Source organism: Hemicordylus capensis, chromosome 1 (genome assembly GCF_027244095.1).
Source record: "Hemicordylus capensis ecotype Gifberg chromosome 1, rHemCap1.1.pri, whole genome shotgun sequence".
Classification (NCBI taxonomy): Eukaryota; Metazoa; Chordata; class Lepidosauria; order Squamata; family Cordylidae; genus Hemicordylus; species Hemicordylus capensis.
In genome coordinates this window covers 240165912-240180720 of record NC_069657.1, presented here as the reverse complement: position 1 = coordinate 240180720, position 14809 = coordinate 240165912, and the positions used below count along the sequence as shown (strand labels likewise).

Here is a 14809-nt window from a genome sequence, read left to right as displayed (position 1 = left end):
CTTTCCCTATAAAGTTGCCAGCGTAGCCAATGAGATGTGGGGCCTGAGGAAGTACTTGGCTGTTGCCCTTGACAAGAAGCGAAGAGGGAGGTACCTCTGTCTCCACCCGAGGGAATTGTGAGGTGGCAGCCAAGCCCCACCCTCACCTTAGGTCTCCCTCAAGTAAAGATGCACTTCCCTTGAGTATAATTTCAGCCCCCACAACTCAGCAATCACGTTAGAAATTTAAAAAAAAAGGGGGGGGACCACCTTTGGGTTGCCTATTGATGTGGAAAACCCACTCTGCATTTCTGCATTGCCTCCAGCAATTCTGAGCTCCAAACACACAAAAAACTTTCTCATACAGAAAGATCTTCATACTTCACATTAACACCTGAATTAGAAGAAGAAGAAAAAAATCACATACATCCTTGTAAATTGCAATTTCAGTCAGATTTACATCCCAGCATGTATTTTTCAGAAATCCAGCTGTAATTCAAATTATAATTTATGGTTTATTGTATTTAATTTTTTTATGATGCAATCGGATGCAAAAAGTCTCCAAACTCCTCCACAACAGTAATGGGGAATGCTCCTGATCTGTTTTATAGGTGATCTTCTAGGCTAGAAAACTCTGGTCCTCTTAGGCTAGAAAACCTAAGACGACCAGAGTCCTCCACAGAATCATTATGGGTGACAATAAGGACTGAAAGGCAATGTGTTACTAGAGATGTGCTCCTTCCCTCTGGATCAAAACACTGAGAGTGACCTGGAGTTGGAGAAGCAAATCAGAGAGGCGTCAAAGAGAGACAAAGCTGTAATAATGGGTGACTTCAATTATCCTCACACAGACTGGGCAAATTCAAGTCCGGGTATTGACAAAGAGATCAAATTTCTAGACATGCTAATCGACTGTGCCTTAGAACAGTTGATCGCAGAACCAACCAGTGTGGTGTAGAGGTTAGAGTGCTGGACTAGGACTGGGGAGACCCAAGTTCAAATCCCCATTCAGCCATGAGACTTGCTGGGTGACTCTGGGCCAGTCACTTCTCTCTCAGCGTAACCTACTTCACAGGGTTGTTGTGAGGAGAAACTTAACTATGTACACCACTCTGGGCTCCTTGGAGGAAAAGTGGAATATAAAAGTAAAATCAATCAATCAATCAACCAGAGAGAAAGTTGATTTAATCTGGAGTCCAATGCCACTTTCTCTCTGGTTGATTTGATTTTTTACATTTATTTATTTTGACATTTAAGTCAGGAGGGTCAAATCACCATACAAAGCATAGAACTTATTCAAAACCACAATAATGCTCAGTTGGAATGTATACAAAGCAGGAGGAATGGATACCGCAGAGGATGCTGACCATATCCCTGCTCCAGAACTGAGCTTCTCAGGCTGAAGAATTGGGCCAATTTGATAAGGAGCACCTAGCATCTGGGGCTTTTTCATTTGGAAAAGAGGGGACTATGGGGAAACATGATAAAAGTATATAAAATAATGCATCAAGAAAATTTTCTCCCTCTCTAACGAGTAGAACCAGGGGCCATCCCATGAAACTGGAGGCCGGGAAATTTAGGACCAACAAAAGGGAGTACTTTTTATTTAATTAATTTAATTTATTACATTTTATATCTCACTCTTCCTCCAAGGAGCCCAGAGCGGTGTGCCACATACTTGAGTTTCTCCTCACAACAACCCTGTGAAGTAGGTTAGGCTGAGAGAGAAGTGACTGGCCCAGAGTCACCCAGCTAGTTTCATGGCTGAATGGGGATTTGAACTCGGGTCTCCCCGGTCCTAGTCCAGCACTCTAGCCACTACACCACGCTGGCTTTTCCCTCCATACTGTGTGTTATCTATGGAATTCTATTACGGGATGTGATGACGGGCACTGTTTTGGATGGCTTAAAAGGGGGCTTAGATAAATTCACAGAGGACAGGTCTATCAATGGCTACTACTCTGGTGGCTATAGGTCACCTCCAACTTCAGAGGCAAGATGCCTCCAAATACCCAAATACCAGTTGCAGGGGAGCAACAGCAAGAGAGAGAGAATGCCCTCACCTCTTGACCGCAGACTTCTCAGAGGCATCGGTGGGCCACTGTGTGAAACAGGATGCTGGACTGGATGGGTCTGATCCAGCAGGGCGGCTCTTATGTATGACCAAAATTCAACTAGAGAAATTGTTTTCCCAGCATGAAGATACAAAACATTACCTGTTGAATTTTGTGATTTCTTCCAGTTAAAAGGTGCAAGATCTCTGGCAGAATCAAGCTAGAGATTTACATAACAGGCAGTATAAAAATATGATCAATAAAGTAAGCCAGCAGCCAACTTGTATCAGAGGTGCCCTGAGACTCAGACAATACCAAATCCTAGCCTGATGTATGTGCTGGTATGGTTGTCAAGAGGAGAAAGAACTTTAGTACTTGCCATGTATGGGAAACTGCTGCCACTTTTTGTCCTGTAGAAGCATCAGCTGTTGGCAATAAGCACTTATAGTATGAGTGGAATGAAGAATGCTCAGCCATTCAATAGGCCACAAACCATCTGAATCTTTTGCAGTTTAAAGGGGACTGGGAAGTGGAAGAATTTTCAGACGGCTGGTTGAAGGGGAATGTTAGACATCACAGCTGCTATGAGGTAAAAGGTTACTCTTGACTAGTTAAGCGTGTTTGTATGTAATGGTCTCATCTTTGTCCCTTAAAGACAGCAGTCCTTTGTGGGACTCTTTAGGTTGCCTTGTACCATACCACAGTGGTGCAGCCATCACCCCTACAATACTTCTGTGTAGGAGGGTCTCCAAAGAACTGCTGAGAGCTCACCACAACTTCCAGTGGTATAAAATGGAAAGGCTCCACCACAAGGGCATGCCTTCCTAGAGGCTGCTGGTGTAGCTAAGGGAACTTTCCCCATGTCGGCCTAACAGTGAATCAAGCCACTACAAGGAATTTTCACTCTGCTGATTCACACAAGCACCCACCAGTGTATGGGATCAAAACTGGGTCATGCCAAGAGTGCACCTGCCTTGATGTCACCGCAAGATGTCCCGACACACTGTCAAGGCACATCCTTTATTGATGTAAGGGGGATATTCACCTGAATCACCTTTCTACACACATACTCCATGAGGAGCGATTCAGATGAATGCCCTCTCCTCCAATTAAAGGATGCCCCAACAGTGTTTCAGAATGCCACAAGGTAATGTCAGGGTGGGCATGCTCTTGGTGTTGCCCAGTCCCTGGCCAGTGCTTGTACAAACAGGCCAACCAACTCTTGAGCAGCAGCTACACAAGTGTGAGAATCTCCAATTCTTTAAAAGGCCTTTTAAAACCCATCTCCTACATGGGATCACTGCTGGGATCCACATGGATGCTGGCGGTTCTCACGGCCAGCCAAGCCACGGTTTGGCTCTTTAAGCCTGAGCTTGGCTTCTTGTGAAAACAGACTCTAGAGCTAAGCCACTTTAGCACTGTGAAAGAAACTGTCATGTACAGCTTGAGAGAACAACCATGTCATTATGGCATGACTGAAGAGGTATTTGAAAGCTAAAGCATACTTCAGCCAGATGCACTTTTGGAGGTGTAATTTTTTGCTAAAATAAACTAATGTCCCTAGGGAATTTAGCAACTTCGCTAATTTACCTTGATGGTTGCACTAGAACATGTACAGCATCCTGCAGATTGTCAATGTAACACAAAAACATTGAACTACCGCCACCTGCTGGAGGGGAAACACCGGTCTTTTAGAGTTATCCTTACAAATAATCAGTGAAAATCTCAATGCTTTTAGATAGAACAGTTCTCATGAACATCACCCTAGTCACACATTATGAACCGTGTACAATGTATGCAGGTACAGTTTATTCACATGTTATGTTGAAGACAGCTACAGGAGTACACTACCCATTTGCATCCTGCATTTCATGAGGCCTGTACCCAGATTCACTTTTAACATGAGTGCAGGTACAGTCATTCACACAAGATTATGTATGTGTACAGACATCTGAACATTGGTACAACATAGTGTCCAAATAGAGCTCCTGCTCAGACATCATGTTGCACAGGTGTACAGAGTCTGTATACAGGCAGGATACAGCCTAGCATACAGCAGGCTCAATTTATAGCACACTCTTATTTTGAATATTTCCAGATGAATTCTCTATCCCCGAATATGCTATTTTCATCTATTCAGTACACATTTAATCTTTTAAAAAAGCAAACCAGGGTATTTGTTCAAAACATCTTTAATGTACGCAACTATGACACTCAGCCAACAGCAGATTAGCCTCACTGTGTTTCAAAGACTTCAAATTAATTGTCCACACAATCAATGCTGAAATATTTTGTTGGGAAGTCAATGGCACGGCAAAGTTTCCATAGTGAATCCTTAATATCGGCCTCACACAGGTTATGCTATAGGTTTGCCTAACTGAATTTAATATGGCTGTCTAAAAGATAAGGTCAGCATTCTGGTTATCGTGTCCTTCTTAGCTGCTGATTATAATAAATACGGGAAGATCTAAAGTCATTGGATGAGGGAAGACTAAGGAACTAACACCTCCTAACAACCACCAACTGGAAGGAGTAAGCAGTAAGCTGCCAATAACATTTACCTTTGCACATCAGTTACATGGCTCTAGCTTAATGTTTGGTGTCCACCTAATTTCATAAAGGTGTATAATAAAAGGTGCTTTTAAACATATTCCAAGAAGCTGCAGCTTAGACCAAGCTATCAACAGGCTGATATCAAAACACTGAGTGATAGATAGCCCTTTATAAAAAGCTCTCCACAGTGTGTCGCTGTGCTACAGGGGACCCAAATCTGTTCACTACAGACAGAAAAACGTGTAGGCCTATGTGTCAGCCTATGCAGTACATGCTTGCTGGGCTTGGGAAACCACAGATGTCTGAAACTAAAATGCAGTTTCTTCCGTGGATGCTTTAAGGGTTATAAATTTGCTCACTGACCACTGACAAAGAAAGCAAGAAGCAGTAAAGAAAACCTTTCCATATGAAGCAGAAAGATAATAGTTAGACTTTGGTACATTCCTGTCATAACTGTAGGAGACTCTGCAGTCTTCTGGGGGACATCATAGTTAAGCAGCTTGATAGGCTATTAGCTGTATAACTACTAAAAACCAGGACAAACCAGCTTCATATGTTTTATCTTTTGTAACTTCCAAAAACAAACTAAATTTCCATCACTATCAGTAGAACTGATGATGCAGATATTCAGAACAGAAAAAGGTTCTCCCCCTTAGTATCAGATACATAAAATAGCAACATTCTTGCATTTTTTAAAAAATACACTCCAAAAACAAATATTGTACAATCACCTGTGTTAACATCCCGAGTGTTGTCTTTTGTAAACTTAAGGGGGAAAAGGCTAGTAGCTTTTAAAGCAGATCAGATACCGAAGAGAATGAAAAATACTGACAATCCAAATATTTTTCTCTGTTAGCTAATAATAATAATAATAATAATAATAATAATAATAATAAATGAGATGATGGCCCATTTAATCTGCCTTTTCAGATGTAGTGAAGTGCAACAAGCTGTATCAGTAATTGTTGAGATGGAGTTCATAGTTCAAACGCAGGGAACTTAGCTTTAGTCGGCACCAGTAGGTCAGAAAGAAAATATATTGTTCCAGCCATTCCTAAAAAGAGACAGAAGACAAACAATAGTAATTATTTATAAGCAGAACTACCATAGTGTTTCCCTAGTTTCCCTACAGGAGACAAGATGGATCCTCTCTTCCCGGTAGCAGCCAGAGAGTAGGGATGTCCACAAATTGTGATTTGACACACGATTTGGAACACATCCCCAACCCCTTTAAAATGGAGGAGAGCAGGTGCATAACTGCTCCTTTGCTGCTCACTGCCACTTGCTGAATTGGCGGCACTCCTCTCAGCTATCTACATGCACCAGCAGTGCTCTCCCCCAGCTGCCCTTGTGTGCTGCCATCGCACAAGTTCAGCTGAGGGAGAGTGCTGCCCGCGAGCTTAAGATAGCTGGGAATAGCGCCGCCAATTGAGGAAGTGGCGGCGATTGGCGGAGGATCAGGAATGGACCTGCTCTCTTCTGTTTTAAAGGAGCTGGGGATGTGTTCCAAATTGTGTGTCGAATCACTATTTGTGCACATCCCTACCAGGCAATGAGGCCCACAGGAAATGCTGTCATAGGCATACTTCAGTGGCTTCTTTGGATCGTGGAGAATTAGCTGATTAACAGTACTGCAAGCCAAAGCAAGAGGCCATTTAAACATGGAACAGGAGCACAGGCAGTGCCAGGTAAAGTAAGAGTAGCATAGTTAGGTGGGACATGTCAGTTCAGCTGTAGCTGTAGGCTAGTCATGACCAATGTTTCTATGGTTGGAGGTGCTTTAGCAGAGCTAATGTAGTACCATGACTAAGAGACAGAATCATGAACTAGGAAATCAGACGAATATTGATATACTACTTTTCAACAAGAGTTCCCAAAGCAGTTTACATAGATATTAAAAAACATAAATAAAATGGCTCCCTGTCCCCAAAGGGCTCACAATCTAAAAAAGAAAAAACATAAGAGACACCAGCAACTGCCACTGGAGGGATGCTGTGCCCAGTTGCACTCCCCCTGCTAATTAAAGAGAATCGCCACTTTTAAAAGGTGCCTATTTGCTCAGTTAGCAGGGTTCAAATTTAACCTCTAGGTAGCAGTAAAATATAATAGCAGTATAATGTTGTATTAGACTGGGCTGAAGGCCAGTCCAGAACTTTAGTAAAGACAATCCCAATATAGTATGGCTGGGATTTGAATACAGGTTATCCAACTTCTCTAAATACCCAGGAGTCAAGGACAAGCCTTCCATAACCAGAGGTAACAAACCCGCTTGGCTCTACAATGTTTTGCTTGAAGTTTGCTCTTCAAACTATAATTTTGAATCCATTTTGATTCAGGCCACATCACAGTGACATTTTGTGAACCTATATGAGTTGTAGTGGACTGGTGCACAATTTGGAACAGGGGAGCATATTTCACTTTTCCATCATTAGTCTTCCATGTTACTATCAAATAATTACATTCACACTGGAAAACAGGGACAAAGGAGAAAAGAGATTACCTTCGAAGAGCGAAAAGGGAGTATCTGGTGTTCGACACCCATGCTGTCCATAACTCAAACACCATTCTGCAAACTAAGACAGGAAAAGGTTTAAAATACCAAGACGCATTAGGCAAGGTTTCACTATGGCTAGCTGCCAACACTAGACAACAAGTTCTCCACAGATCACCATTTCTCACAACAGTCCATTTTTTCGCCTTCATTTTTAAGGGTAGATATGCTGAGACAGCAAAGGACTGGCGGGGTAGGGCGGTAATGGAGGGGTGGTGAAGTACTCGGCCTGTTGCTGGCGACCTGCTTACAAGCCTCCCCCAATAATGGCCTCAGTTGCTGTTGTGTTAGGGAACATCCACATCCAGCACTAGAACTGTCAACATCAGAATGTTCCCAAACTGACAGTTTGGTTGGGGAAATCTTACACCAGGCCTGAAGGGGCAAGAACAGCTCTGCATGGAAGCCAGAGCCCTGAGGGCTGGGAAGCTGAATGGAAAGAAAACCCAAGGGACAGGAAAACTCAACATCAGGGTGCCTAGAGGCAGGGCAACTACACAGGGGTGAAGCTGACATGTTCTGTGCTTCATTTTTAAAGTGAGACATACTATAGCATAAGCCAGTTTAGAGACCATGACACGATTTTCAGATGTACAAGGCCCCTTTTGCAATTATTCAGTGGTGGAGAACAAGTCTGCACATACGCAAAGGACACTCATTGTTCGATTGGACTAGGATCCCAGGGATAGCACAGCTGAGTCCCGGCACAAATGAAGTTCTCGAAATCTTCGTCGAGAAGGGCTGATGGTTACAAAAGTGAATGAAAAGAGGGCCGAGAATCTGGCTGGCTGGAGGAAAGAGTAGCACCTTCACACATACGGAGATGCGGGCCATATGTTAGATCGGTACAAGTGTTGAACAAAATGTGTGAATAGGGATGTTTGATACAGTATGCAATCATCTGCATACAGATCGGTATGCAGGTACAGTTATTCACATGTTATGCTGAATGCAGGCACAGCAGTATACAGGTGAAACTCGGAAAATTAGAATATCATGCAAAAGTCCATTAATTTCAGTAATGCAAATTAAAAGGTGAAACTGATATATGAGACAGACGCATTACATGCAAAGCCAGATAAGTCAAGCCTTAATTTGTTATAATTGTGATGATCATGGCATACAGCTCATGAAAACCCCAAATCCACAATCCCAGAAAATTAGAATATTACATGGAACCAAGAAGACAAGGATTGTAGAATAGAACAATATCGGACCTCTGAAAAGTATACAGTGTACTGTGCTTGATTGGCCAGCAAACCCGCCTGACCTGACCCCATAGAGAATCTATGGGGCATTGCCAAGGGAAGGATGAGAGACATGAGACCAAACAATGCAGAAGAGCTGAAGGCCGCTAATGAAGCATCCTGGTCTTCCATAACACCTCATCAGTGCCACAGGCTGATAGCATCCATGCCACGCCGCACTGAGGCAGTAATTGCTGCAGAAGGGGCCCAAACCAAGTACTGAATACATATGCATGCTTATACTTTTCAGAGGTCCGATATTGTTCTATTCTACAATCCTTGTCTTCTTGGTTCCATGTAATATTCTAATTTTCTGGGATTGTGGATTTGGGGTTTTCATGAGCTGTACGCCATGATCATCACAATTATAACAAATTAAGGCTTGACTTATCTCGCTTTGCATGTAATGCGTCTGTCTCATATATCAGTTTCACCTTTTAATTTGCATTACTGAAATTAATGGACTTTTGCACGATATTCTAATTTTCCGAGTTTCACCTGTACTTCCCATCTGTATCCTGCATTTTAGGGAAGGGGCATGGCCAGTGCTGGGTGCAAATGTGTGGCAGCCTCACATCCTCTCCAGCTGGCAAAGCGTTTTGTCAGAGAAGCTCCTAGCAAGTGAACCAAGTGCTCACTGGCTGGAGTGGGCAAGGGGCCGCTCAGTGTTCGTACCTGGTGTGCTGGGGGAGGGGCTGATAATGGGAGGGTGCCCCCCTAGACTCTCGTGGCCCAAGGATATTTGTGTCAACACCCACCCATCCATGCCGTAATCCCTACACACCTGATTGTGACCTAGTGAAAGGGGGCAAGAAGGGAAATGTATGGAAGGCTGGTGATATTTCACACCCACATTAATCACTAAGTACCAATATCACATCATGAGAGCTGCATAAAAAGAACAGGTAATGCAGTTTTATTACTGTGGCCTACATATGAGAGAGCCAGCGTGGTGCGGTGGTTAGAGTGCTGGACTAGGACCAGGGAGACCCGAGTTCAAATCCCCATTCAGCCATGAAACGAGCTGGGTGACTCTGGGCCAGTCACTTCTCTCTCAGCCTAACCAACTTCACAGGGTTGTTGTGAGGAGAAACTCAAGTATGTAGTACACCGCTCTGGGCTCCTTGGAGGAAGAGCGGGATATAAAATGTAAAAATATAACAACAACAACAACAACAACGATGACGATGAAGAATAGCACATTAACAGAAATGCCTTTGCAGGCATTTTGCAACATCTTAAGCTGCCAGTTTTGCAAATTCCATCACAACTTACCATTTCCTGGGTTTGGTATAAGCCCTAACAAAAAGATAGATAGCTTGGAGCTTATGACTTAATGGCAGCATGTAAGCTTCCTTTTTGCAACCCACGAGCTCTTTAAAATCCAGACAAAAAAACCCCAGAACAAAACCCAACTTTCTAACTTTTGAGGACAGATCACAAATAGTTTTGTTGGGTGCAATAATATTTAGCAGGACACAATGCTTTGCTAAATCTAACATCGTAGGTCCATATCCTTAAGTCAAAGTTGTTTCCGAAGACTTATGAGGCATACCTGAAAAGAAAGTTATCTTGTGTGTGTGCGTCAGCTGCTGCTCACCTTGCAAGCTCTGTAGAGATATTTCATGTCTTTAGTAAGGTTGTAGAGAGCCAGGAAGGCATATGCATTGCCAGCTGTACCATGACACAGGCCATAACCTTTCTTCAGCAACCCGTACTGCCAAATCACTTCAGCACACTGCATAGCATCACTGAGGTACTTTTGATCCCCAAACACCTGTTGAGACAAGCACCATTTTGCTCTGCTGTATTACTGGCAGCCCCTGCATCATCTAAGCTTGGCCGGGGAAGTCTCAGGCATACTTTTGCTAATTAGCTCTTCCATCAAGGAATGGCTGCTCATTCTCTCTCTCTCTCTCTCGGACAAGAACACAGTGACTTTGCCATTTACCTTCAAAGATTTTTGGAGTGATAAATGGAAGGGGCATTGCCATTATTTAAGTCACAACTGGCTGTCACCATTAGTCAACCACCACAGAACAGGACACATGGTCAACTCTCTGAGCAATAAGAATGTCCCGCAATCAGGATGCATGACGGAGATGTCTCCAGAAATCATTTGTAAAAGTCTAATTTCCATTTTAGTAGGGGGTAGAGGAGTTATTGCATTAGAAGATTATAGCCTCCATGTAGGGAGGGACGGACACTTGCTAGGTTCCTTTACAGTTAACACTAATCTCATCTCTCTATGGAAAGTTACTTACCTTAAAGGCCTGAAGGAGCATGTAGATAACGCCAGGTGCACCATGGCACCAGTGAACGAGCAAGTCTCTCTTATCATCAATGCATGGAGGGTAGTTGCCAGAGCGGAACTTCAACTGGCAGACATAATCCACGCTTGGCTTGACCACATCATGCAGCTTTGCTTGGCTCACACCAAGATTGGGCTGAGACAGACAAGCAACAGTGTTAAATCAGATACAGGCTGCTACTGCCATCAGCTTTTCATGCTGGTTTCAGCTTCATTAAAAATGCTACTTCTTCAGCCTCTTCAAAATATATCTTATACATTAAAGATGCTGAAGGGAAACCTGTGGCGCATGGGGTCTCTTGTGTTAATGGTTATACCCTACCTCTTCATCACAGGGATCCACAAGGTGGCTAATATGAAATATAAAGCCATAATAAAACCTTTTACACAATGATCAAATAAAAGAATCAAAAGAATTCAGAAACAGCAAGCGCATCGGATCATATACAAAGCTGGGGGGCGGGGGATAGACAGCATCTTCAGAAACTTTCTAGAAGGCAGCAAAGAGGGAACCTAACAAATGAACAGGGGAATGCATGCCAGAGGTGCGGAATCTCTTGTTCCTGATTGCTACCCACCTCTCTTAGACAGTGGGGGCATTCTGAACAGAACATCTAAAGAACAACAACAATTATGTACCTGCTGCTTCTCAACAACATTTCCAGAGCGGTTGATACAGAGAAATAATAAAGAAGAGCTGAAAAGTTGGCCGGGCTCCAGTCCCAACCTCCCTGCCTGTTAAGTCTCTCTGCCTACCAACCCGAGTTGCTGGTGCCAGCTCAACGTAATGATTTGAGACCCTAACTTTGCACATGTGTTGTGGGGTGGGCAGCTCCCAGCAGAAAAAGTATCGCACTGTGACTGGAAATGGAGATTCCCTTAAGGCAGGGCATCAGAGTGGAGTTAGGAGGCAGAACAGATCTTGGCTGAAAGCAAGGGAGGGGGAAAGTGCAGAGTAACTCATCCTCATCCTTGGGACACTGGAGTGGATTCTGACAGCATAGGGATTCTCCACCCTCCTCCCAATAGTGGGGGTGAGGAGCCAGAAGCTAGCAGGAAGCTGTTCTGTAGCCAGCAGCTCACAATGTATATCTTATCCCTATAGTGACCTCACATCTGGATGAAGGTGAACTTCCATTTCAGACCTGAGAAATGTGAAGGAAATAAAACTCAGCACACTTTCTTGAGCAGAATTTTTGCCTCTGAGCCAGAGGAAGAACATTGGAGCTTCTTTACAAGAAATGATCAAAACGTAATCCTGCCTTTCAGGCCATTCCTGTTTCGTCCAGGCTGAAAATCCAGGGATAGACTACTAGACTTTGCCCACCTATTTATTACATTTGTATCCTGCCTTTTCCTCAGAAGGCCTTGTCCAAAGGTCACCTACCTACATTCCAGTAGTCCCTACTTATCAGGGACTGTCCTTACTTCCCTGATGCCTATTTCTGGTAAATTACTGTTCCCGCACCCTGTATTGCTTTTTGGGGAGATGTTAGAAATACCTTTTCAAAATGTTTGCTACTGGGCACTAAAATTCTTTTGATTCTAGAGATTTCAGGTCTTTAGAAGTTAGATTCCAAACTACATCTTTATGCTACTGCCCCATTTATTGAATGCATGCACATTAACACCAAACACCAGTGCATTCACATTCTATTCGGTATTCTTAAGTTTTTAAAAAAGAAGCCAACACGACCACCCACTGTTATGGTAACCTTCTTTCAGAAGGCTGTACAGGACAGGCTGTTGAAGAATAAGGAATACAATGTCCTACAAGCAGAGAAGAACTTCCATATGAACTGCCATACATACAATCAGAGCACTGGTCCAGCTTATCCAGTATTGCCTGCCCTAGTTGGCAGAGGTTCTTTTCAGCTCTGTTACTTTTAGCTGGAGATGTCAGAACTTAGGATCGTCTGCATGCAAAGCATATGCTCTGTCATTGACCTATGGTCCTTCAGCAGTGTATAATGGGTGGGAGGAGAGTTAGGAGTGCTCATATGGCAAAAAATAAGTGTTTTAAAAGTCACAAGAACCCTTGTTTTTATCCCTTAGCAAAATGTGTATGTGTATATATGTGTGTGTGTGTGTGTGTGGCAGGGAGATGTATCCAATGAACTTCTAAGTCAAGCAAGGATTTGAACCTTGGTTTCCCCACAGCCAAGCCTAAGGTTCTACCCACTGGACCACACGGGCTACACAAATGTTTATCTAGGTAAGCATAAGGAACAACAGTTTATTATCTCTCGAAATTTAATCTCAGGTTTTGGAAATTCCAATACAATTCTCTGAGCTTTAAAACAAACACATAAAATTAAATTTAAGAAGCAAATCAGAGATTGAGTGAAGCACTTATGGCCTATATTCTTCCAGAATGGTTGCAGATCCAGGAATATCACATTTAAAGTAAGCAGCTGGCTTGCTGTCACCCTAGGGGTGGGAGGTGGGGGAATTTCCCCTCCCTCTGAAGCCCATGGCAGCTCCTGAAAATGGTCCCTGAGGTTTGTGCTCCTGCCCTCTTGCCACTGGCACAACACTGCAGGGGTAGTCTGGATGTCAGACAAGTCTTCTATTGATTCAACAGAAGCTGGAAAAGACTTCATTGTTGAACTCCAGTTACAAACTTTCAACAGATTAAGGGGGAAAAAGACTCTTATTTTCATCTGCAAGCACTAAACCCCTTGGAATAAATCTTATATAAAAATAAAGCAATCCACACATTGGTATCCAATAAACTGGAGGGGGGGCACCCAAGAAAACCACCCCTGAGAACGTTTGTGTTTTGAGTAAAGGCCACAGAGATACGGCTGTCCCAAGGGGAGAAAGAGAGACAATGGTCGACATCCCCACTAACAGTGTGCATGTGGAATGAAAAGACCTCCTGTGCAGCACTTGCCGTCTCACTACTGCAGTGCCCTCCCCGCAGAAGAGTGCTGTGCAACCGCTTTCAGGTCATGTGGAGCATTTCCGTGGTGGGGAGGGGTGGACTGGCCAAAATATTACACTCCCAACCATGCAAGTCTCTGTGCTGGGGTAGTGGAGCCATTAGCAGTATGTGCATGGGGTTTTTTTTTTGCTCCCCGCGCACAGTTAGTGGGGACGCCAGCCAATGAGTCATGGTTGAGATATCATTTTAACTCTTGTCTCTCAAATCCCGGTTCAACTTTCTAGCTTATGCAGTACAATATGGGCTCATGAAATTCTATTTGCGCCCAAATTCTTGGCGATGGAAGAGTGTGCAGGCACAAAGCTTCCCATGCTTTCCATATGGGTTAGAAGGAGCCCTCCCAACTCTGCAGGATGCCTCTTACCTGCATGAGAAAGTAATAAATCCCAGCTAGGCCATGGGCTGCTCCTACATAGTATTCTTGGTACCATTCATACATCAGTGGGCTTTTAGATGTGAAGTTCCGTCCTTTGGCCAGCTGCTCACCAGATGCTATAACTGTGTCACAGATCTGCAGGGGAGAACTAGAAATACATTACTGTTGTTCCGAAGTGGTCACTTCAAAATTTCACCGACGTCTGAAAGAGAGAAAGGAGCTCTGTGGGGAGAGCAGGTTTTGCTTACCCTCTCTGCAGACAATCTCCTGTCTGTTCCTGGGTGGGCAGACTGTCACCCAGATGAGTGGCAGGGTCAGGGTGCTGGGACACGTCGCTGCTCTGCACTCCCCGCCCCGGCCCCAATAATGCGCCACGCGAGTGCTCAGTGCATTACTGAGATTCTCTCCCCCCACCTCCCGCCCGTGTGCCAGCCACTGCTACAAGCAGCCGGTGACACACAATTTAAAAAATGAAGTTAAGGAAGCACTTGCTGCCTTCACTTCATTTTAGAGGGAAGCTACTTTGGTGGGTTTGCCACTGTGTAGCCTCTGGAACCGGGCACAATCCCGGTGGTTCACATGAGTGTGCAAAACCGGGCTGGGCTCCCTTAGCCCGTATTTGCACGCTCGTGTGAATAGCCTCAAAGACTCAACATATACCATTGCTGCCCCGAGGCTTTGGAGCACACTTCCTGCTGAAATAAGAGGCTCCCCCTCTCTTACAACTTTTAAAAAGGCTTTTAATTAGATATTGTTTTAATTGTGTTTTTAATAGCTTCAACATTTTAAAT

General features: G+C 43.8%; 1 protein-coding gene across 5 annotated transcripts in view; it reads right to left on the bottom strand.

Moving 5' to 3' along the window:
• Window positions 1–4209: 4209 nt before the first annotated feature.
• The window catches only part of LOC128339688 (glutathione S-transferase LANCL1-like), a 45013-nt gene continuing 34413 nt past the window's right edge, over window positions 4210–14809 (bottom strand). For all 5 annotated transcript variants that reach the window (XM_053283994.1, XM_053283993.1, XM_053283995.1 and 2 more), the window contains exons 6-10: window positions 14007–14153; window positions 10649–10831; window positions 9985–10161; window positions 7087–7159; window positions 4210–5640 (exon numbers count right to left, since the gene is read on the bottom strand). In XM_053283994.1, the coding sequence (XP_053139969.1) occupies window positions 5564–5640; window positions 7087–7159; window positions 9985–10161; window positions 10649–10831; window positions 14007–14153 (657 nt within the window). In that variant the 3' untranslated portion in view covers window positions 4210–5563. The remainder of the gene's footprint in view (window positions 5641–7086; window positions 7160–9984; window positions 10162–10648; window positions 10832–14006; window positions 14154–14809) is intronic.